Source organism: Trachurus japonicus, chromosome 4 (genome assembly GCF_045865225.1).
Source record: "Trachurus japonicus isolate A0001 chromosome 4, Traja_1.0".
NCBI lineage: Eukaryota > Metazoa > Chordata > Actinopteri > Carangiformes > Carangidae > Trachurus > Trachurus japonicus.
The window spans coordinates 9,448,956-9,474,600 of record NC_140910.1 but is presented as its reverse complement, the minus strand read 5'-3'; the positions used below and the strand labels follow the sequence as shown (position 1 = coordinate 9,474,600).

At 40.4% G+C, this 25,645-nt stretch overlaps 1 protein-coding gene across 2 annotated transcripts in view; it reads right to left on the bottom strand.

The window, feature by feature from the left end:
- Window positions 1-25,645, bottom strand: part of nlgn1 (neuroligin 1) — a 328,368-nt gene that overhangs the window by 158,255 nt on the left and 144,468 nt on the right. For both annotated transcript variants that reach the window (XM_085773817.1, XM_085773819.1), the window contains one exon: window positions 24,346-24,498. In XM_085773817.1, coding sequence (XP_085629943.1) covers window positions 24,346-24,498 — 153 coding nt within the window. The remainder of the gene's footprint in view (window positions 1-24,345; window positions 24,499-25,645) is intronic.

The following is a 25,645-nucleotide window of genomic DNA, read 5'->3' as shown; positions in this document are numbered from 1 at the left end:
CAGAAGAGATCAAAATGAATTTGTCCAACTCTCTGATCTCTTTTGGCTGCAATAAGAGTAAACAAACACTGTGATCGGCACAACAAGAACACTGCTTAACCAGCTTCGCAGGGATATAAAGATAGATCCAATATGATTTTCTGCATTCCACAGAATGCTTGTGGATTATTTAATTTGCCTTGGCAAGGACAATGTATCTGGTGAAGCATTTCCAAATATGGCTAAATGAAGCGATGCACCAATATTATTCTGGCCTGGACCTCTTCTCAATGATCCACTGAGTCAGTGTGCTCTATAAATGGAACTTAAGGAGTGAACATGTGCTTACAGAGAGGGAAGAGTGGAGAGCATGAATTCATCTGGTTTCTATGAACACTACCCTGTCCATTAAGAGAAATGAGAGTCCTGTCCTGCAAAAGTAAAGTGCAATAAAAACAGAAACTGTGAAGCAGAGGAAGAAGAGACTAAAGCTTTAGTGGCTTGGCACCTGTTTTTCACATACTTAGGAACTATACTCTGGCTATGAACTTTGTGGTGAAAATATATAAAAAGGAAAACACTTTTTCCAACTTTCAAAAGTAGCAGTTTCTCAAATTAAACTAGAGTTAAACATGGGATTAAACCAACTCAACAACAACACATCATGTATTATGTGCTGTTTTCCAAAGCTTGGACTTTGTTTACTGTTAGTCTACTTGTTTTCTTTATCATCACTGGATTTAACTGAGCTGCATTTATGTGTTATATAAAAACAACAACAACCACAAAACCCCTAAAGAACCAAGAGGCTGGTTCATCAAAAGGACGTGGTGAATCTACTTGTCATGTTAGCAGTTTATGAGCACTTACTGCACTGCCTTATAATTACCCAGCAGTAATAACACTTTTGAAACACAGGGTTTGCACGACAAGACTTTTTTGTAATCTTAAACATATCTATATGACAAAAGCCAGAATTTTTATTATTATTTTGTGTGTTCATACATCAGATGAACAAGCATGCACACACAATACACATTACTGCATGTGCCAAAACAGGGGGAAAAATGTGATCAGTTTCCCCCAGTGTCATTCTTACAGCAATATCTCAAAAGTGGTTGTGAGCCGTTGTCATGGTGAAACTGTAACAGTGGGCCACAGATGGCCCGAAGAGGGAAAAAAAATAAAAAATCAGTCTGCCAACAGTTGTGTGGTCATCTTGGCATTATTGATTTAAACACAGTGATCAAGCTACAGCAGAGAGTGAACAGTGATACTGATGTTCCCACTGCTTCAGCCACATAAAAGATACAAACCCCCTTTGTTTTCTAAGCTTTAAAAAATATATTCAGGGTTATTATGTCAACGTCCTGATAGTGAAAACAGTTAGAGGACACATAAAGAACGTTATAATGAGACGGGTTGTATGTTTGAAGGACCCTGTGGTATTAGACCCACAAAACCAAAAGAAAAAAAAAGACAAAGTGCAATCCACTTCTGCTGTTCTCCAGTGGGCAGCTAATTCCCTGCACTCCTAATGCGATTGTGCAACCATAGTTGTCTCTCTTAAATGCAAATGTTTCAATTTCAATCTCTGACCAAAATCAAATTGCGTTAACAGTTAGTGAATCCATCCCTCGTCCTTTTGTCATGCCTTCCTTTCCCTTCTCCCCCTTGCTGTCTGTCTCTCCGTCTGCTGGGGGCTAGGCTGTTATGAACCTAGCGTGTCTGTGATGCTCGAGATGTGAAATTGAAAAGCCAGTCAGCTGTTTAAATATCCCATTTATTGTCACTTGCTAATGAAAACAATCTTTCACTGTTAAATTTGAATAGGCGAAATTGCATTTAAAAATACATAAACCAAGAGAGCCTGACAAATGTGAGATGATAGGGAGAGACAGTTGGAGGTTGGCAGAGGAGAGGAGAGGATCATGTCGACAAGTAGGAAGAAAGAGTCACTGTGCTGCTCATTATGGAGACTATAGAGCCGTTCCTGCTTAAAATAAGAAACACAGTTCATCGCGTACCTTGATGAAATTTCCATCCTCTTTTAATTTTCCTCCTATCACCTCCTTCACCCTATGTCACAGTATTCCCCCTAGGTGTTTCCAGTCTGAACAATCCAAGTATGACAGGTTGCAAGGGGGTGTATGCATTCTTACCTTCTGTTCAATGGCTCTGAACAGGATCTGAGTGTTACGTTTTGAAATGGAGAAGCCTATGGCACCAATGCCCAGCACCTTTCAAATAACAAAATGGTTACCATCTGCGCCGCCTGTAGCTATGAACAATATCAAAACACATCCCTTGTCCCAAACACATCTTCACTTCAATATGCGTTCAGCAGGAATTTAACCAATAGCTACGTTATGGAGTGCAAATGAACACAGCAACATAGGCACAAGTATCTGTCTGTGTAGGCTGCCTTGAATTAGAGGCAAAACATTTTAAGAACTAAAAAAGAAAAACAGTTGCCTTCAATTCTAGCACTTAACAACCATCACTCTAAAAAGCATGTACCATTAAACATTAACCACACATTCTCATAAAAGACTCATAAATTACTATAGCAATTACTCATTAAACAAGTTCTTTGGACGTGGCAATTTGGTGTCGCATATAGAATTGTTGTTTTATCATCAGATGCTAACACACAGCTCACTGCTGAAGTCATCTGTTGAAGTGAAGGGTCAGCGTTGGCCCTGCTCAGTGCCGTGTGTATATCTCAGAATCGCTGCCCTTGTCATTATTGATCTAATGTGTGTGCTGTGTATCCTGAATTGAAAACTGGACACTTGGTAACGTGCTTAAAAGCGCCAATTATTAGGTTTCCTTCACAAGCACTTCTTGAGACCGAGCAAATCAAGACTGTAGTTTGTTGGGTGTGAGGACAGAAAGTGTGTGACTTGTTAAGGGACAACCGTGATTGTAAAACACTATTGTCCCTAAGCCATAACTTGAAACCCAATCCAAATATTTCAAAATTTAGTAACAAAGAAATATTTTCCTGCAACATTTTTTTTTTTTTTTAAATCAGTTTGGGTTTTTTTGGATGAAGAAGCAGAACTGCAAGCGTAAAAAATATTGCTTTTGATTCCCCTTAGTGCATCATAGGATTCCTTCAGCAGTATCTCTTATCATGGTTGGGAGCTGTAGTCAGTGTGTCACATACAGTATGGTCCAAAAGTAGTGAAAAACAGAGTCGTGGCATCAGTGATTTCAACACAGAGGGATCATGCTACAGAGATTACACAGAGATAGTGATGCTCGCAGTCATAAAAGCTGAGGCTACAGAGTCAGATACAGGCCCCTTGGTCAGAGATAGCTGTGTTCAGCTAAAGCTGCAAGAGGTCGTCAGCCGGGGGAAACAAACCCATGCTTAGAAAGAGAGACTTAGAAAAAACAAGAAATGCAGACAATTCACAAAGTGTTCAGATCCCTTCACTTTTTCACATTTATTATGTTGGAGTCTCATGCTGAAATAAAAGAAAACAAATGTTTCCCCTCATCAGTCTACACTCATCTCATCATAATGATTATCACAATGACATTTGAAACTAATTTATTTTTTCTGTTTGGCAAGGCAGCAGCTATGGGTAAAGTCCTGCTTGTTCTAAACTTCTGCCATTTAAGATTTATAGACGCCACTGTGCCCTTGTGAACCTCGCTGCAGTACTTTTTTTGTGTATCCTTCTCCAGATCTCTGCTTTGACACAATCCTGTCTCAGAGCTCTGCAGTCAGTCCATTCCTCCTCATGGCTTAATTTTAGCTCTGAAATACATTGTCAGCGTGTGACCTTATAACAGCTGTATGCCTTTCCTCCCCATGCCCAGTCAGCCAAATGGACCACAAGTGGATCCAAACAAGGTCTAGCAACATCTCAGAGATGATGAAGAAGACCTGAAGGCATTCGAGCTAAATTTAAATTCAGTCATAGAAAAGTACAACATAATGCATCAGAGACCATTGCTGTAAGACTGCAAGGGAAGCTCTGCTTGCTCTAAAATGTCAAAAAAATAAATGGTCAAATATGAACTGCTGTGTTAACATTTCACTGCAAAAAAAAATGCATTAAAACGCATTCAAGGTTATTTTGAATCATCTACTTCTCGCAGGTCAACTGACGCGATTTTCTTTTCATACATTCTCCTATAGGTTTACAGTGCATTAAACCTGTTGAAGGTTCTCCAATCATTCGTACTGTAGACTAGGTGGGTGCAGATTTAGACTTTTTAAGACCATGGTCTTGAACTTTTGACCAGCTGATGAACAGCCTTGATGCAGTTTTCAATGAATTGCCTACTCTCTGTCGTCTCTTGCTCCAGTTCCTTCTTTTTGCATTTTGAAGCACTACTTACAACCTGGTTACGATCTACCAGTGCGAAATGCAAACTCTTGTAATTTTTCCCGCGGTCTTAAGATTTTTGGGTGGGTGGCGTTTGATGTGTTTCTGAATGAACTGCATCTGTATCTGCATTTTGATTGTGACAGAACTGTTTTGTTGTTTGTGAATTATAATTTAACCATGAAATGTTCTGAAGCCGTATCACACTGTAGAGGGATCAATAACCACCGTTGTGCAAATGCTATGAAATGCACATGTCTGCTAAAACCTTATTATTTTTTCCTTTCTCCTGCCAAATCTGTTGTCCTCTCATTGTCTTCCTCTCCAAACCACTGATATCTAAAGTTGCGCCTCATATCCAGGATCAAGCTGCTAAATCCCAAAGCTTCAAGCCAGACGATTCACAATCACTCGAATGTGATTGCAGCTCTCACAGCAGGACCTCACTGTCCCAAAACCTCCTCCTGTGTTCACCCACTGACACTGTCGACTGTCGGGCCTGTGATACTGACGCCTCATACAAAGCAGTTCCGTTGCAGTGTTGCTCTGTACTTTCACAGCACGTTGAAATTCTAATACATAATGCATGACACATACTAATAAGAGATCAGCACTTCTGGCTTTCTTTTTATCTTCCAGATTACTTTGGACAATGTCAAATAATATCACAGTTTAAGATAATTTCCCCCCTGTGTCAAACTACTTATTTCATGTCAAATCCAGATCACGTGTGGCCCTCGGCCTATCAGAGGCATGGAACTGCAAATCAGATTACCAAATTGATTTCATTTTATCAGCTGCACTAATCTCTACAGCAGAGGTCATCAGAGTACTTAACACAAATTTTGGCTTGAGTCAACAAGTCCCCCAACATAACAAGCACATAGGTCACCAGTCCCTACCTACACAGGCAAGACCCATAGTAGTGTATAGTGGCAGGCATATTGAGTTTTTGTCATCATGATAATACCATGACCTTTAGGAGAGTATCAGCAACAGGCAGGCTGGAACTTCATCGACATAGTCACAGTAGTAAACCATCATGGGTATAAGAAACATGAAATGGAAAGGAAATGGACAGATAGAGGTTGCCCAGCAATGAAATTCAACAATGGCTCCTAGTAACCTGCTTATACAGGTGAATATGGAAAATCTCATCAGAGTTGCCATGTTATAACCATGTTATATTTGCCATTAACACAATTCTTTTCTGATTTCAACTATGCTAATGACACAACAGTTAAAAAAAGAGCCATAATTATAGATTTTATCACTGTGACTGAAGGCCATTAAACTTGCAAATCAGCAAACAGTTGAAAAAATCAACAATTGCCAACAGTCTATAGGAGAATCCATCAAAATTTGAATCATGGCTCCTCACTTCTGCACTTCATGTAACATATTTCATTCATTTTCAATACACATATAAAATAGAAGTGCCATTTAGAAGGACACATGTGTATTTTTGCTTGACTATATGATTAGTGGTTGACAGGAATGTGGCTAAAGGAGACGGTTAGTGAGTCGGTTATCTTCCCGCAACACCCCGTCTATGTGAGAACGTCTCTGTGAGGATCACTCATTAAAGCACAGCAGTGGGTACTGATAAAGAGAATGGGATTACTGTGATTAATACCATGTGTCATTTGTAATGTCTTTAACAGAATGAGTCATGGAGCCTCATATAGGCTACACATGCCTATGTACGCACACATATATTTTCAAAAATGATTTTTAGCTGGAAAACTTGAGACCTTGATGTGTCATTAATTACACACAATCGTATCACTGTGCAGGGGACATGCCTTATCTGGCATCACAAGACATTCAAGTTCACTGTGAGGACTTGAAGAGTTATGGAGCCAAAATTGACAATTTTTTACTCTTCCCACTATGGGATATTTTGATGTCGTTGGTTGATGAAGTCCTTGTCCTCTTGCTTGGCTGACATAGATTTCAGGGCAATTTGTTTCATGCAACTTAAGTTTAGTTACCTTAAGATTAATTTAATGTGTAATGGTGGAAGAAGGGTGTGCAAGTTTTTCCTGTTAAACGCTGGATTCAACACTTCAAAAGTTAAATAGAAAATCACTCTTTTGTGTAAACTGAAGTAAAAAGAGATGATGATAATCAAGGTTTTGTTTTGTTTGTGTTCTTTGGTTTACCACATGCCACCAATTATTTACTTTTCTTTTGGTCTGCATGCATCGTCTTTTATTTTTATTAGCCAAGTGCTAACCAACTGAACCAAGGGACAGAAGCGCCACAGAATAAACTGTTTACCTTTTAAAATAATCTTCATTCTTTGACAAATTTAAGCAATCAGGCCTCTGCCTACCTTTAAAAAAATCTGCCGACTGCAGCCTGCAGAGAAGCTTTCAACGAGAGTGCACAAAACAGTGGGTCTACTGGCAAATTCCACCAACTGCTGAGAAACACCAGCAAAGCCGTAACCTAAGGTAACCTCTGTTTACCTCAAGGTTTACCTCAACATCAGCTACCTGGGTAGGTGAGGTGAGGCCTTAACATTTCACTCATGATGGGGGTTGAAATAAAACAATATTTAATCATCAAATCTCATTAGTAGACATGGTAATAATGGCTGTATTGTAAATGGCTTTAACATATTCTTCTTCATTACAGTTTTTATCTTAAAGGTTATGGATAAGGTTAGAATAGGATATGGTATTTACTCTACAGTCAGCACCCAAATTGATACATTTATTTGAATTTTTTTTTAAACTAAGTCATGCTGTTGTGTTCTTTTGAAGTTGAAACTGTAAATGTCACAGCTTCTGATATTAGACTGATTATATCATGACTTCTTTTCTAATTATTTCTTCTTTGAAGGGTGGTGCCTCCTAATCAACGGGGGAGTTTTAATAATAAAACTGCAGTATTTATGTTGAGGTCATTTCCCTCAGTGTTAGCCCCCTCACACACACACACACACACACACACACACACACACACACACACACACAAACAAATATATGTCACCCTTGGTAATTACTCACAGCTTGGTTACCCTACGGGCTCTACAAGAAACCAGTCGCCATGTGCACTCCACACATAGAAACGCTGTTTCTGTGTATGTGTGCGTGTGTGTGTGTGTGTGTGTGTGTGGGCAGTGGGTGGCAAATCCCAAGTGTTCTGCAGTGTGTGCAAAGTCCCAAGATGGCAAGAGAATAATAATAAGAGAGTGCCAACACTCTCTCGCGCACAAAGTGAGAGATGTGGCAGTAACCTGAAGAAAGGTGGCTAGGAATAGATTGTGTGTGTGTGTGTGTGTGTGTGTGTGTGTGTGTGTGTGTGTGTGTGTTGGGTGGGGTGGGGTGGGGGACCCCTAGCTGAGCCTCTGCCAGCCCTAAGGCACAACAGATGTTGCTCTATTGCCCAGAACCACACTTAAACGCATTAGCGCACGTACACGCACGCACGCACGCACACATACACTTACAAATGATTTATATTCCATCTATCTATCTCTACAGTATTTGTCCCTACATACTGTAAAGTTCTAGGCACCACTGTGTCATTTAGCTCTATAGCATAATATATGGGCCTATGGGCCTATGGTTTTACAACCTGACGTGAAGGCACAGGACACTTTTTGTTACAATTTGGCCCTCTGGCTGAAGCATGTACAGTATCTGGTGAAATATGTGCAGGGACTGGATCATATCTATGGCTCTACAGCAGTTAAATGAGTGGTGACTCTGGGTTGGCTGTGGCTGATGGTGATGCATCACCATGGTGTTAATGTTCGTTGAAAGTTTTTGTCAGATTTTATTTCAACCGTCCATGCAAACCTTCCTCATACAGTGACTTATCCAAAGCAGTTATGTGTGCATTTGGAGATGTCCTGATACTGTGTTTCTGCTGCCTTTACATGCAGGTTAACCATCAGTATAATAAGACATTTAAATTTCCCACTTGTTATTTATTTTTTTCTTGTCATAGTGGAAAGGTCTCATGGACCATCATACAATGCAAAAGCTTTCCGGTGAACTCAGTCAGTCACAGGCTCCATTTGTGACTGACTGGCTAATGTTACATACAGCTGAAATCTCTTTCACATCATTTACAATAAAACAGAGAGGAAAGCAAGCCAGTCTGCAACATCCACTCTGACTAACATTAGGAGAAAAGCCGTCTTTAATATAGGCATCTGAAATGGTGAGGATATGAGCTAAAGTGCAGCCACAATACAGCTAAGGCCAGTGCTTGTTTTTAAAAAACTGTCAGCAATTCAGCAAGGCCTTAAATTAGACCTTCAATTATTTATTGCAGGGAATGTGATTATCTTTGCAACTTTGTCTACAGGGATTTCTCTTCTAAGTTTTGGATTAAAAACTAAATAAAAAACACATAAATCAACTACAGTTATACAAATGCCTAAACCCATATATTCTCTGCCTTCAGATGAAAGGTGACTTTGAAGCCTGGGGATCTTGTTGTTGTGCTTCATCTCTAAATGGACAAACACAATAAGATAATAATAAACATTACACAGTAGTGGCCTTAAATAAGATTTTACAAAGGATTTTACAAGAGGACATAAATCAACAATGCTGAACTAAGTGAGAATATATAATAGGAAATTATAATCAATTAAAAAAGTGTACAAAAAAGAAGATGAAAACGACTGAAATAAAACATTAACTAATATATGTAATTTGATTACTCACTTTAATTGGTTTAACATTTTCTTATCAATACCTTGTTGCTATCGGTGCTATACATTCTAATACTTCTTTCTAATACTTTCTAATATAAATCACATGTGGACTGGTAAATGAACAGACAGTTGTTGTCCTCAAAAAACTGCTGACCTACAAGTCTGCTGATTTTCATATTCATGTGTTACATCTGGCTTCCCAAAGACTCTATGAGCCAACATGGGGTAGCATAAACACCATAACCGGACAGATAACTGTGTCAACTGTGGGCAGTTTTTGGTATACGGTTATAGCCTGGGTTACATGCTGGTTTTCAGAGGCTAGGCTCAGACTATGAGCTGGGTCAGCAGCGGTTAAAGTGCAAACATCAGTAAATGTATGACTCTGGAAAGGTCTCCCTGGGGCAGTAAATGAAATGCTCCTCCGCTTTCATTTCTCCATCAGAGAAACCACAGACACACCGAGTCCACCACCAAACACACACACACACACACACACACACACACATATATATGCACACACATACACACAAACAACTTGTCAACAGCATGACCAGTTCACAGCTCCCACGGGGCCAGTTATGAACCTGCAAGGCCAGCATTTATAGATCTATCCTCCAGTTCCCTCTCTCCACTAATCCACAAACACATATCTATACAAACACTCACAAGATGCACATGTCATATGATCGGTCTGAAGACTAATACACACCTAATCTGTTACGTAAGGAGGTGTCTGGTTGCTGGTTAGACCTGGTTAACTTGAGCTGCCACTGACCAACATGCCTGGTAGAAAAAAATCAGTACAACTACACAAAAGTTTTCGTTGGGATTATATCTGAATACCATTTGGGCGACATAGAATTTATTTTGCAATTTGGATGAACCAAACATTTACTTTTTTGAAACCTACGTGTTCAGTGAATGCACCAGGCTTGTGCTGATATCTGCTGAAAAAGAGGATATGAAACTATCTGTAGTTTTTGGTATAATTATTGCAAAAAATTTAATTAATTCAGTATTTGGGGGAGAAGTTTAATGTTTTTCTCTTATTACGTCTCCTGCTTTTTTTTTAAAGGGAAAAACATCTACCATTGTCTTATGGGCAAAATTTAGCAAAAGTAAATGGTGAATGTTATCTAAAGCCATATTGTATGCCATGTTAATTAAAATGCGCCATACTGAAGACAACCAGAAGAGAGATAGTTTGCATTCCAAAAAGTAATCAAGAGAAACTTCAGATGCGATTGACAGTCACATACAGCTAGTGATGGAGAGGGAGAGAAGGAGGGAGGGAGGAAGGAAGACAGAGAGCGTGAGAGAGTGAGAGAGAGCTGATTAACAGAAGGTGTGTGTATAATGAAGATAGATGGAGGTGTAAACACAAGTAGCTGAGGCCCCGCAGTGCCGTTGCGTTGGAGGGGGAAACAGAATTATTAATAATTATGCATAATATTGATGATTAAGTGGTCGGTATTTATGGTTACTTCTCTAATTAGCATCAGCAGGACGCAATATGCTGCTGATTAACTCTGTACATGCAAATCAAGCGGTGAGTTTGCAGTGATGACACTGCACCTCCCTCTCTCTCTCTCCATTTCTTCTGATTTAACTAGTGTTACAGTGTGTTTACTCGCACAACAGGCTTGAGGGTGTGTTTGCTCGATATCCTCTGCTAGCATATATTTTCAACCCACTACGACAATTATATGATCCATTCCATCTGGGTGAATTTGTTCAAAAGTTATCAATAACATCCTTCTTCATTTTATGTTTTTATTTGCTCTTTTAACGAACACTTCATGTCACAAAGCTAAGAATATTGCAGATTCAGAATCACCGACACATACAGTATATCACTGGTGTATCCTCATGCCTTCTGTAGTTTCTGTTTAAATGCTAAGAATATGTTTTGGTTTTAGGGTGCACCAATAAATGGCCTTATGTCATGAATGGCTCACATACATGTATAAAATGTGTTTTTGCTGTTAAAGCAGATACTATTAATTATTAAATCAGTATGATAGTAATAATTGACAGCTTTCACTACAGAAACTCTGCCGATTGAACTGCCCTAACAGAGCTAGTAAAACAACAGCCAAACAGGAAGTTCTGAAATCATATAAAATAACTTCCTGTTTTATTTTTATTTTATTTTGCAGAAATGGACAACTATTGTGCAATGTAATGATAAAAGTTTTGAAACCAGTCACGTCAGCACAGTAAGAATGTATGAAGTGCTGATTGTTGGCTTTTGAAAGCACCTCTTACTCCAATAAATAATTGAGCTGAATTCAAATGAACTAAGAAAAATGAGAAAGAAACAGAAGGAGGGAGGACAGTAATGCTCCAGTCGAATGAAGGGAAACAACAGGATCTTCCTCTGTTTCGTCAACCCCCTCCTCCTTGTTTTATCCTCCATATTGTTCTATTATTACCATCAGGGAAAATGAGAGAACACACAGCCAGTGGTGAGAGTGGAAAGTAGAGGGAAAGGAGAAGGATGACCTTTGATAGGATTATAGGATTTGTGTTAGAACAAAGTGACGAGGCAATATGGCAGATGTATTCTGTAAATGGACTATTTAGCACTGAGACGCCATGATTGCAAGGAGAGAAAGCCAGTGGCAGACAAAAAGGAGAGGATCACTGTCTATACACCCTTGTTGTCAGAGTACTGAGTAGTTTGTTATTTAACCCTTGTGTTATGTTCACATTTTGGACCCTTTGGAACTGTCCATGTGTGTGTCTCTGTGTGTGCGTGTCTGTGTGCGTGTCTGTGTCCACTGTCCATGTGTGTGTCTCTGTGTGTGTGTGTTTGTGTGTCTGTGTGTGTGTCTGTGTCCATATAAGTGTGTGTGTGTCTCTGTGTGTGCGTGTGTTTGTGTGTCTGTGTGTGTCTATGTCCATGTAAGTTTGTGTGTTTGTGTGTGCGTGTTTGTGTGTGTCTGTGTCCATGTAAGTGTTTGTGTCTCTGTGTGTCTGTGCGTGCGTTTGTGTGTGCGTGCGTGTGTCTGTGTCCATGTAAGTGTGTGTGTGTCTCTGTGTGTTTGTGTGTGCGTGTGTGTGTTTGCATATGTGTGTGTGTGTCTGCGTCCATGTAAGTGTGTGTGTGTGTGTGTGTGCGTATCTGCCTGTCTGTCAGTCAATGTATTTCATTTAAATGAGAAGGGAGCAGGAGGGTGTCATTGTACATTTATTGTTGCTCTCATGGATATTATACTGGTTGTCCACGGGGACGTTCCCTCCTGAAAAGTTTGGAAATAATTGGACCAATCACACACACAGGTACAGTGAATTATGACTCTCACCTTGGGTTTGTAATATTTTAAGACATTAAGATGTGTCTTAAAAGAGGAACACAAAACGTACTTTTGATAAATTTGGGTTTAAAGACCGTCAGATTCTGAGATATTTATTTGTGGGCTAGTGACATCACTCCAATGCCTGAGAGAGCAAGTGGTAAACAATGACGTGAAGTAAGAGGGGGTAAAAAAAAAAACACTGATAGGGATGCAGACGGAAAAAAAAAATAAAGACACAAAGCAAGAGAAGCAATGCTTTCATTCTGTCAGATATTCTTCATCCTCCGCTCACCATCTGCTGGCCAAAGAAAAACGACTCATCTCTCACTCTTTCCCAACACATACACTGCATACAAACACGCTCCCACACACTCTCAAAACACACACACACACACACACACTGCAGTTCAACTAAAATGAGTTTTTGGATTGAATAACTTCAGTGCATTAACCTGTGATGCAGGACTGGTAAATGCTGGGTTTTTGGCAGTGTAGATGGGAAATGTAGTCTGTTTTATGGTTGATACTAATATTGGTATCTCTTTTATTAATGTGTCATAAAAAAGAACTTCAATCAGCCCCATATGGATGTTAAAGTATTTAATGATTCTACATGAGTGTTTTTGTTTGTGTTTTAAATTTAATGTCAATCATTTAAAAAGTCTCCTTTACGGTTTAAGTTATGCAGCTATGGCTCTTTAAATGGAAACATTCATTAAGAGTCAATGACGAAACTCGAGCTCCAGTCTCCTGCATGAAAGTCAAAACATGCTTCACAGTCATTCACCACCCTGACCCTCTACACCTTAACCTTCTTCTCATTATTTAAAAGCCCATGACTGCCTGCACTGTATCTGAAAGCTGGCACTGGATGTAATTCCTGGCTGATCGTTAACACTGACTTTCAGCCAAACGACTGGTTTTTATCTTCCTTTTAAAACAACAAGGCAAATTAAGTGAGGTCTAGTATGTAAGCCATTATTCAGTTTGTTTCCAGTTAAGGAAGTGGGATCCTTTTTTGTTCAGTCTCAGAGCCAGCACAGTGGCTCATATTAAATAGAAGTTACACATTGACTAAACTAATAGGAGCTCCAACCCTCAAATGAATACACATTCCATTTATCTCTTTTTCACACCCTCACGCTGTTCGCCCTCACTTCCTGACTGCCTGGTGTCGCAGCAAGACACTCCTATCTGACCTCTAAAAATATGGCGACAGCAGATTTGTGACTCGTGCTGATAACCAATCAGACGGCTCGTGTCGTGCAGGGCAGACGACCCCCGCTGAGTCTTAAATCACATTTTCTCTTCATCGTTCTCTCCCTCGGTCTCTTGGTCTTCTTTATTGCTTGTTGGCGATGGTTTTATTTGGTGGCGGCAGATAGTATGGTGAGTTCCTCAGTGCGCTATAGAGTGGCTGACAGCCTGAGAATCTGTGCAAATCAAAGACGAAGGTTTATCTGAAACTACATCAGACCAGTGAATGGGATGGAATGAGACAAGTTATCTGAGTGAAAAATAAAATTAAGGCTTTAGAAATATCATCACACAGACAAGACAGTTGTTCAGAGTCAGGACCGGTCCACTCCCCTAGATCCGCAGTTTGCAGTGATCAGAGCTGTTACATGCGACACACTTTGATCGTGCTGCGACACGTGTCCATCTGCTGTACAAGCCCCATTACACACACACACACACACACACAGGCAGGCACATATGCACACAGGCACCGACACTCATGTATTCACACACAAGCATGCAGAGGCCAAAGCTTTGATCAATAAATAACACAGCTGAAGTAGGTTCTGTGCAAACACTGACATATGCAGTTTCCAGCGAGGTGCCTGCTAATAGCTTGGTGTGGATGTAATCTCCGTCGCGCGACCCATCTCTACACCTGACCCCAGATCCTCTGCCAAGCCTGTCAGCATCAACCCAGCCTTTAGTCAATCAGCTGGAGCCTTTGACCCTTGCTAGGCCAACAGCAACATTAACACAGCTGACTGAGACTAATTTAGAGGTAACCACAAGTCTGAGGTGAAGTGAATTCCCCTCCAACAATCTAGTCAAACCCAGTTTTATCCGTACAGCCAGCTGTATTTTACACTCAAATATGTACAATTAGGGGCCGTGTCCACCAGACGCGTTTTCAGCGCTCTGGGCGTCTATTTTACATTCAAACCCTATTGAGTTGGGCGCTCACAGCGCTCAGCGCCCTCGGCGGTAAAACGCCCTGGGCGCTTGCTTCTTTTTGTCGCGGCGCTCAGAGCGCTTCGAGTTGAAATCTGTTCAACTTTTAGAACAGCGCTGCGCTCGTCAATGTCACTTTTCACCGCACTGACCAATCAGAATCAAGAAGGGGCGGGACATACGTTACCGACAGCAACACAACCGGAGACGTGGCTCGGTTTATATCATGACCCCCACTTGTGTTGAAGGTAGGCCGACCTCAGGGTCCATGTCAAAAGCTGCCGCTAATGCTATTGTGTATTTCTGACACTCGTTGTAGTGTTTACATTAAACAAGGCCGGAACACGGAAGTGTCAGAGGACTCGTTTTGTAACCTAGCAACAGCGGCATTCTGACGAGGGAGAGAGAGAGCGCTAAGCGCTGGGAAAGCAGCGCTGAGAGCGCTGTCAGAGCTGAAAACGCGTCTGGTGGACACAGCCCCTTAAACCAAACATATTTGAGAGGAGAAATTTTCTCTGTTGTTGAACTTTATATTTAGAGATTAAAAAGCCAAAAGCCTCTCCGAGGGAGGAAACTAAGGGTTGACATTGAGACACAGCCCGATGTAAGCACAAAAGAAAGCAATTTGGTAGACAGAGAACAACTGAGTGGGTATTTCTGAGTGTCTTCTCCCACAGATCAAAAGCAGGATACCATTAATTGGTTTGAGTCCCATACTGATTAAAAAACATTTTTAAAAAACATTTCCCCCACCATCATTGTTTGATTATCTGCAGAGAGACAAAAGGGAAGACTGTGAAAGAAAGAAAAACTGTCTGAAAGCTCAGACTCACTCTAATGACTGGGTATGTCAAAGTCATTTCAAAATTCAGAAATATTGTAATTGCAGTGACTTGTTTTAAAATTTATTTTCTAAATTATTTTCTAAAAATAAAACTCAGTTGAAAGAGCAAGTATGAGTTTTCAGAGCAGACAGACCCAGTTCTCGCTGTTAGATAGTAGCAGAGGGAAAACAGTGCAGGAAAACAGTAGCATACACTGGGCAAATTCTGAAGTTTAGTTAGTATCATTTAGATTAGTAGAATTAGTATTGTTTTTAGTTAGTATTTGGTGTTAGTATTTTTAGTTCAAGAGGACGCAGAAGAAGGAAATAAAAAAAAGGAAATTCAAGTAAAACAAGGCAGAAAAGGAGGGGAATAAAGTCATGTTAGTTTAGAGGGTTAAAGAGAGAGAGAGAGAGAGAGAGAGCATGCACATGCAGTAATAAATCTTGAGTACTCCTTTCATTTGACCACTTGAGCATCACAGAGTATTTTGGAGTGGGATTTCTAATATCCCTTTTGTACAATAACAATTGAAGCAAATGTAAAGCCATGTGGGATTTTGGATTTATTACTTAACCAGGACCATGATATTTATCCAGCCTTTACCAAGTGGCTTTAATGACTTGAACATAAAAATATATTAAAGTCATTACATTGAATCTAAAAGTCCTGAAAGAAAGACGACACTGCTGCAGACAAGGCTCACGAAAGTACAGTGATTGCTCTGCTTATAACCTGGTCGCTTTCCAGCTTGTATTACACTTAAATTTTTTTGGCAATTCTAAGTAGACATAAGTAGTATGTACGTTTTTGCTTTGTGTCAACCCAAACAAAAAATCCCAAATCAAGGTCCATTTAGAAAGTTTTTTCATAGAGTAATCAAATCACATGGTCTCCATCATTTGCTCAGCAGATTGATCCATTGATATGGAAACTCTGTAGCCCTTGTGTTTTTTTCCAAAGCACTTTTAAAAGTTATTGTCCACATTGGCTTAATAACCAGTCATGCTTACCTTTAAACCAGCATGGATCAGCAAAGCTATAGTGTACCTTGATTCTGGATAGTTTTATTGAACTGACACATTGTATTCAAATTACTAATTTTTGGGCACATCTTTCTCCCCATATACTGAATGTGGCCCTGCAGGCTGCTTCTTCAGAGCACTGGACCTTTATTTTTTCTTTAATTCCAGGTCAAGTTTTGCCATTGGCTGAATGAAACCAGCCACAATGCAATGGATGTGCATTGACAGATTAATATTAGGAAATATCCTTTGATATTGTTGGATATTGAATACTTAGAACCAGACTTTGGCTGTGGTCATGTGTAATACAGGAAATGAAACATGCATATCATTGTGTGGCAATGGTTGGTGGCAAGTGGTGAGAAGTTGCAGACGCCTGGCACATAGCAGCGTGCCCAGATGGTCTTCCGTTGTCCTGGCCTTGGCCAGATTAATCTGATCCCTGACACATCCGCAGAGCTGCTGTAAACCTCACCACGCCAACCCTGCTGTTGCCAGATCACCATAAGCATAGCATAGCTTCCATTAGCATTGCAGGCCGTTCACTGAATAAATCATTACGCCGGCGACATTGAGCCAAATTACCAGGACGAAAACTAACTGAACAATGGCAAGGCTGAGAGAACCTCACAACAGCCAGGGAACTGCTACACCCTAATGTGGCAACTGTGCCAGCACAGAGCAAATAGTGGTTTCCAACATGGTGGACACAGTCCTGGTGATTCAACTACAAGATGACACACTCTGTGTGTGTCATCACACAGCTAGTAGCTGAAACCTTAGCCAAATCTTTGCTGCTGTTAGTCACGTTCAAATAACATTACACACCCACACAACCTCTTATCACATACTTAATGTTTATACAACCCTGTATGGGTGTAATTATATTATATGGAATTCTAACAAAGGTTGAAACAGCATTTGACGACAATACATAAGATATCTCCACTGAAGAAGTGACTTATGATAACAAAGAGTGTATCAGAATTTAATAGAAAGTGCATTAAATCCATTTGGTTTAGAAAAATAAATCTGTAATCAAATAATATCAAATGAATCATTCTAACTGGAGCAGACGGCACTTTAATCAAAAGACACATTTGGGCCAATTTCACACTAAATCTGACATGAAGTTATGGTCTGTGATCTGTTTGATTGTACTGAAACCTCTTGCAATAAAAGAGCTTCGATGTGGTAACTTTATATTGGTGAAAGGACACTGAGACCTCTTTGATGTTGGAGGACATAATCTTGCAATTCATCCGTCTGTGTCTGTCTGCCTGTCTTTACCTTGAAAAAAAACAAAATACTCAAACCTTTAGTTATACATTTACTCCTTAGCAATCATGATTTTGGCACACGTCAGGAAATGGAAGTAAGAAATATTGCTGCAAATATTACACCATCTCGATGCAGCCTTGCACTGATTCAGGGGCTGTGTCCACCAGACGCGTTTTTAGCGCTCTGGGCGTCTACTTTCCATTCAAACCCTATTGAGTTGGGCGCTCACAGCGCTCAGCGCCCTCAGCGCTTGCTTCTTTTTGTCGCTGCGCTCAGAGCGCTTCGAGTTGAAATCTGTTCAACTTTTAGAACAGCGCCGCGCTCGTCAATGTCACTTTTCCACGCACTGACCAATCAGAATCAAGAAGGGGCGGGACATACGTTACCGACAGCAACACAACCGGAGATGTGGCTCGGTTGAAGGTAGGACGACCTCAGGGTCCATGTCAAAAGCTGCTGCTAATGCTGTTGTGTATTTCTGACACTCGTTGTAGTGTTTACATGAAACAAGGCAGGAACACGGAAGTGTCAGAGGACTCGTTTTGTAACCTAGTAACAGCGGCATTCTGACGAGGGAGAGAGAGGGCGCTAAGCGCTGGGAAAGCAGCGCTGAGAGCGCTGTCAACGCTAAAAACGCGCTTGGTGGACATGGCCCCTAAAGGCTCTTCTGCCCTAAAATAACTGAGGAAATGTTCAAGCCTCACCTGGCTAATTTACAGGACATACATCCAAGCAGCATGCTGAAGGTCTGTTGATAACACATTTTAACACAAAACACACCACACCACACACACACACCGTTGCCTGTCAACATTGATATCGACATAAATACAAGTACAAAGTAAAGCCTTCATGCTAAAATAGATAAATGAAGAGCTAAACAGCTACCAGAGGAGTCTCCCAAAGTTGTTGTCAATATCTATAAAGAGTATACATAAGTGGAATTACATTGCACCAGCTTCCTCAGGTTAATATAACATCTTCTGGTATCTTTACTGAAGGGAATGAACAATTTCCCTCCATTTTCTTCATTATTCATTTCCTCAGTTATTTGAAGTCTTCAGAAACTTTTGAGAGCTTCGACTCTATTTCTGGATCATCCAGTTCTGCATTGTGCAGAATTCTGTTCCATTCCTTTTCACATCAAGCATGAAATGATCTAAAATAAAATGCATTGCAGAAGACAAGAGAAGCCTCCAAATGGCTCTGTAAATATACTGCATCAGACTGGACCCAACAAACACGCACAACTTTGAATTAGACCAATTGTCTGTTGCCCGGACAACTGGTCTCAACTACTGCACACTGAAAATAGGTGCAAATCCAAGGGAAGGAGAATAATCATTAGCTACTAATAACCCATGTAAAACATTGTGTTTTTAGGGTCAGATACTTCCCTTAACTTTGTGAAGAAGCTGTGTCAGGGCTACTAGCGAGGAAGGATTCACAGAAGAAGTGAAGGGGAGAGGAGTGAGATAGCACAGAAAGAATAATGAATCTGAATCATTTGGGTTTTTGTTTCAGGGAGAGAGAAATTAATAAGCATGAAAATAATAGTCCTCAACACTTAACCAGCAGGAAATCAACTAACAGGAAAGACCAATTACTGTGTGTGGGGGGATTGAAGGGCGAGAAAAAGAAAGAAGATATATGCAGGAGGATGGGGTGTTGGGAGGATTGGTGGTAATATTTGAGGAGAATAAACATTAGGGATAATGCCTGTGTGAGAGGGAATGCTCCTCAAGCAAACACATGCGGTCCTAATTTGGTTACAATTAAAACCATGCAAGCTGGATCTGATGTGTGTGTGTCTGATTGTGTACTGCATGCTGGCAAATTTCTCAGCATCTGGACGGTAACAGGAGACGACATCACCCCAACCAAAGTGATAATGGCAGAGCTGTGTGTTTGAGCTTGTACAATAGGGCAAATTTTCTACCTCTCCCATTATTCTTTTTTACTTTTTTGTACTCTTTCCTCTTATTGTTCCTGTCTATTCCACAAAGCACACAGGCCCACACACACATTTTGATTTGTAATCAATTAATCTATTATATTAACCCAACTACATTGGTAAAGTCAAGTGTTTTTGAGAAACATACATCTGCATCTTGTTCTGCCTGCTTGCTATGCCTTTTTCCAGTGCGATCTTCTCTCAAGCCTGGACTTTCTAGATGTGATCGTGGTGCTGGAAGCGGGGCAGAGCTAGAGAGGCAGTGCTGTACCATGCAGAGAAATGGACATTTTACTGGCCAGGTATATCTTAAAACAATCAGAGGCTTGATGAATTGGCTGAATGGCTGATGTATGGCTCGAATGGAAGGGTTATTTGGAGAAGGTTTGAGTCAGGGAAATGCACCTCATCAATCAGCATGATTAAAGGTTTTGGCTGGGCCAAAACAAACTCAACAATGTGAGGGTCTGGCCTTAAAGGCGTAGTCCCTGGGGAGGTATCGTATTCATGTATTGGCATAGAGTTTCAGTCAACTACTGTGGCTTAATGCTTGTTAAAACACTGCTGCAGCTCGGTTTGGAGCATCTAACTGGTTCTTATTAACAGTAGATACAGTACATCTGTTCAACAATTACTATTATGTTTTATTCATTGGGGACAGAGGTGAGGAAAAGAAGGGCTGGGGTGAAACAATCTTTTCTGCAAGATAAAATGACATTCTTCTTTCTCCAGAAACGCATCATTCTTCACTTGTCTGAATATCTGAATACTGTATCTGGATGATGGAGAATTTAGTTCCTTGCATAGTTTTAAGTAAAACATAACCTACTCTTCAGCAGAATGTCCCATTATAAACTAGTGAGATGACAAAGACAATAAATACTTGCCACCCTTAATAATGACACTTTGACAGCACTATACCATGTGTTCCATTAACACCCCATCTGCACACATGAGCAACTCCTAATTCATTAAACACACACACACACACACACACACACACACACTTTTAAACATAGCCATGGACAGACACCGACAGTGGCATACTATATACGTGCCCCATGGCCAAATCCATTGTAGCCGAGGCCCTTAAACGATAAATACAGCTTTGCGTCAGCAGCTCTGCATATTTAAAACCACTAATGGCTTCCTGCAAAGCACTCGCTCTCACAGACACACTCTAAGCCAAGGAGAAAAATCACTGGTGTGAGAGTAGGGAGTTCTGTCAGCAGAGTGGCATCTCCAAGCGAACAGGTGCTGCAGTGGCTGGCTGGGTAAGGTGGGCCACACACTTCAGCCAGTGGAGGCTAACCAGCTGGCTGGGGAACATAATTAAGAGCCTGTGAGACAGCTGAAAGTTATTCATGAAGTAAGATGTTAACAGACTCCACAATGCCTTAAGGCTGGCACACATTACAGGATTCTTCTAACCTTCACAGATTTGGAGACCACACTCCAAGCGTATTGGACCGGACAAAATCACTCTTAACACACCCCACACCACAGGAAAATCAGACACCATGTTGTTTGCAAACATCAGACAATCGGGCTTTGCTGGCTTTGACCGGAATTGGGAGATCGGGACAAAAATCGGCCTGATTATCCTGTAGTTTACCCCCCTTAAGACTCATAGTTGAAGACCTTTAAATGTCATTTTAGCCTTTTGGTTCCATGTGACAAAGACTTATTTTTACACATTATTTCATTTGGTAATGCATGGACATCCCTAGTCAACACCTTAGGGCTTTTAGGGAACCTAGGTGGGGTTTTCACAAGTGGGTCAATTGAAGGTTTGCAGGTATAAGGTCATTCTCCAGAGAAATTCGATGTGTATGACAAAACTCAGACTCAGGTGTGGGTCCAGTTATCAGTGTTCTCATCATCCCCTATGACGTCCCGAGAAGTCCACTTGACATTTTAAAGCCAACCACTCCAACCTTTTATCATCCACTGACTCTGCTCCACTAAACCTGACTCCACTGTTACTTAATGCGTGTGGACATCAAGTGAATATAGTTACAGCTGGTTTCTGATACAGGCCACATCTCCAGCCATGACTAGTTCATTAGTTGCAACAACATTAAAATGCAGAGGAAGAGGTCCTAGAGAAAGGACCTTGGGGAGGGAAAGAAAGGAAACTTTGAGTAGCTCGAGTCTTAGTCAATGTCAATTTCAAAATGAGCATAGTGTTAAGAAATAAATGAAAAGTACAATTTTTTAAAACTCATTCAACAGGAGACTAAACGTCCGGTTTGGAAAGATATTTTTTGGCAGTGAAGCATATTAGCTAGACTTGCTACAAACTGGATGACTGACTGGAAAGCCCAGTGGTTCTACACCTACTGTAGCTGAGTACACACTCCTTCCTGTCACTCACTTACACACATACACATACACATACAGTGCACATACACATACACATACACACGTTCACATGTTTGGTGAGGTAAAGCCGTATGCTTTTGTCCATTGCCAGGGGGGTAAACAAACACATAGAGTCTAATCTGAGCGCAAACAGCGGCGCCTCATGTTAACCAGCAGGGATACAGTTTCTCTCAACACTATGAGGCCTGAAGCAGTTAAGAACTGAAGAGAGAGAGAGACAGAGCAAGAACTCATACGTTCAACTGGGGATGTTTCTATGTCCAAAATAATTAGCACTACACTACACAGTATGTAGATCATGTATATGGTACTTTTGTCCTGCACACAGGGACGACTTCCAGCCACATTTGTGACCCTGAAAAATAAATAAGTGGGTATTAAAAAGAAATGAATGATTGGTAGGTACAGTACGGATGGTGGAGGACTTTCTTTTATATGACATTCTGTGGTTTTGGCAATGATTGAAGGTTGCTAATGGCTGAGAGGGAGAGGGAGAGGGGGGTGGCTAACAGTTATATTTATTTGTAGTTATAAGGGACATGAACCACAATGGACACTTTTGTCCTTTTCATTTTTAATTGTAGATGTCGCCCAGAGGTTTCAACCTTAGCTTCAACCTTTAAACCGTAGCTTCCACACAAGCCCATAATGCACTGTGCACAAAAAAACAAAAATGAGACAAAAATGCCTCCAATCAAGCCCATCAAAACTGATCGCGCACCACCATTAAATTCTATCATGAAGCCATATTACCATATTAGCCTATGGAGTAAATGTGTGCAATGTTGCTGGTGTCCTCGGAGCATTGCTGCTCTATCAGGTGAAGTATTTTAGTTGTGTTAGTATGTCAGAGTGTGCGGTGTATATGTATTTAGAAAAGTGTGTGTGTGTGTGTGTGTGTGTGTGCTTGATAGTTTGTGCATGTACTCTTTATGCTGTTTATTTTTGACAAAGACAATTTTGTCTTCTTAGGACTTTAATTTCTTGAATGCACAAAGCTTAAAATCAAAGTCTTTCATCAGATGATATGCACGTGAATGAATAAGGCATTTCTCTGATACTAGGTATTTGCAATGCAAACAAATAAGTCATATAAAAGAGATCAGCGCCTGAATAACAGATGAGAGAATAGAGGGACAATGCGGACCACCTGCAGAGAACATTAACATTGTGATTCATTTTCCATTCCTGCCATCAACATCTCAAAGAATCACATTTAAACCTTTTATGCTCATCCTTTATAAGCACACAGATACATGCGCACACACGCACGCACAAACGCATGTGTGCATGCATGCGCACACACACACATGCGCATACACACACACGCCCCCAGACAAATGGTATTTTAGTTGAGTGAAAGGCGGATATTGCCCCATATCTTTATCCTGGTATGGTTTAATAAGAAAGGGAGAAAACCCCCAGCAACCAAAACAACATGGATATGAAATTGGTTCCTTACAATAAAACAAATGAGACCGTAATCTCATTTAGGTACGAGTCAGCAGACCTTTGTTTCTGTGATGTGTCACAGTATATACCTGCCCTCTGGGTAAGGTACTGACATCCATACACAGGGGAAAAGGAATTAGAAATCAGACTAATGAGAAGAGATAAGATAGAGAAGGAATAAAACAGAGATAGGAATGAAAAAAAAATGAAAGGACGGATGATCAGAGAAGACATTGCCATGACAGATTAAAGGCTACTACATGTAAGAAAGCATTACGGGAGGGTAGATTCAAAAAGCAGTGGAAACCAGGCCAGCTCGTGATGGCCCAGCAAACATTTCAACGCTGAATAGGCTATATGGATATGAAGTCACAAATCACAACGTCGGTGGAAGTATGTCATACTGCATGAATTGTGTTTTGTGCGTTCTGTCCTTTACATCTGACAGATATCATCATGCACTGCAACGGACAGCCACAGGCCTACATGATAATCCAGCAGGAAAATATGAGCCTTTACTTTTCTAATATCACTCATGACAAAATATGAGGGAAAATATGTGATAGAAAAGGAAAAGGACACTGAATTACTGAATACCAAACCAAGTTCTCTGCATATCTCAGCACATGGAACCATCACAGAAAGACATGAATGAAAGAAAAAAAAGTGTGAATAGAGACACACACACATAAAAACCACTTCGGAGAGTCTCAAACTAAGCTAGATTCCAGAGTGAAACCAGCAGCGACAGAATAGATTGATACAATGAGAGAGAATAGAGATAGAGAGAAAAGTTGAAAAATTTAATTCCTACTTTTAGCCCTTAGGCCAAGCTGAAGGAATCCCCCAGCAAGCAATGAAGAAAGAGCAGACACAATAGAAGAGCAGTGGGTGTGTATCACATTTTAGAGCAGGATCCTTACCTAGGACGCCCAGCCGGTAGTTAACAGTTATGACAATCACATTTCCATAGCTGGCCAGGATGCTGCCATCAAACATATTTCCAGTTCCTTCCATGTAGGAGCCCCCGTGGATGAAAACCATCACCGGCTTGGGGCTTCCACTCTCCCTAATGTCTGAAGGAGGGGAGAGGAAGAGGAGGAGGTGGAGAAGGCAGAAGGACTGATTAGGTGACAGATTGAAGGTGACAGCAAGAAATGCAATTTCAATCCTTTAGGGGGCTTTAGCCACCTCTTTAATTTTATATTTTTTTCCGAGTAATCTTGGCACACTGGCTTTTTAATGTGGAGACCTTGTTAGTTTGAGGCGTCAAACCGTTCATTTTTCTACATGAAGGCCGTGACATGTTTGTGGTGATTGGAAAATGTTGTTTTCTTTATTTATTAACCCATTCTAAATTCCATATAGGTTTTAATGAAACTGGATATTTAATGTGGTGAGTTTTAATTTTCCTGCAGGCAATGGACTGTCAACATGCAAGAGTGGCAATCTAAACTGTCATACCATGTTGAGGTAAAACTTGTGCAATTAATCTGGAAGAAAATCTAATAAAAAAAAATGGCATATTAGGTTTGACAATTTTATGAAAAGGCACTGCTCCATTGAAACTATGATTTGAATTCACGCTAACACTCCACGCTTGTTTAGCTGTGCAGAAATATTTGCAGAGATTTTAGGACTATAATGCATGTGAGGACATTTTGGCCTCAGGGGAAGTTAAAGAGAACTGAAAATTGAGTGGAACACTTTTCTTTTTAAAGACTTTCTTAATGTTAAGTATAAGATGTTGATTCAGCTTTTCAATTACAGTTCAATCATTCCCATAATTATAGTGTAATAAGACAGTAGCTACATAAAATACATTGTAGATAATGAGTTGTCATGCTGAAATTACTTAGATTGCAAAAATGAAGTGTGTTTAAATAGATATATATATAATTGATTACGTATGTGCATATGGTCATGGTCAGGAAAACGGTTAGCTTGCTATTAGCAGCAGAACTGTTTTAAAAATGTATTAATGTGGCTGATTGGAGGGAAAAGGAGGGCTGTATTGTAAAGCTTTAGTCCTTGACGTAGTTTTAATATGGGTTGGGTTGTGAGCTAAAAGGATGAGAGGACTTGGAGAGATCTAACAACATGCTGCAACCCACATTCAAAACAAGGTTTCACTTTCATCTTCTGTATTCCAGAGATGAAGCTTTTCATCTTACATCCTAACTCTCTCCATCAGTACATGCAGCAGCACACATCGTTTATCCC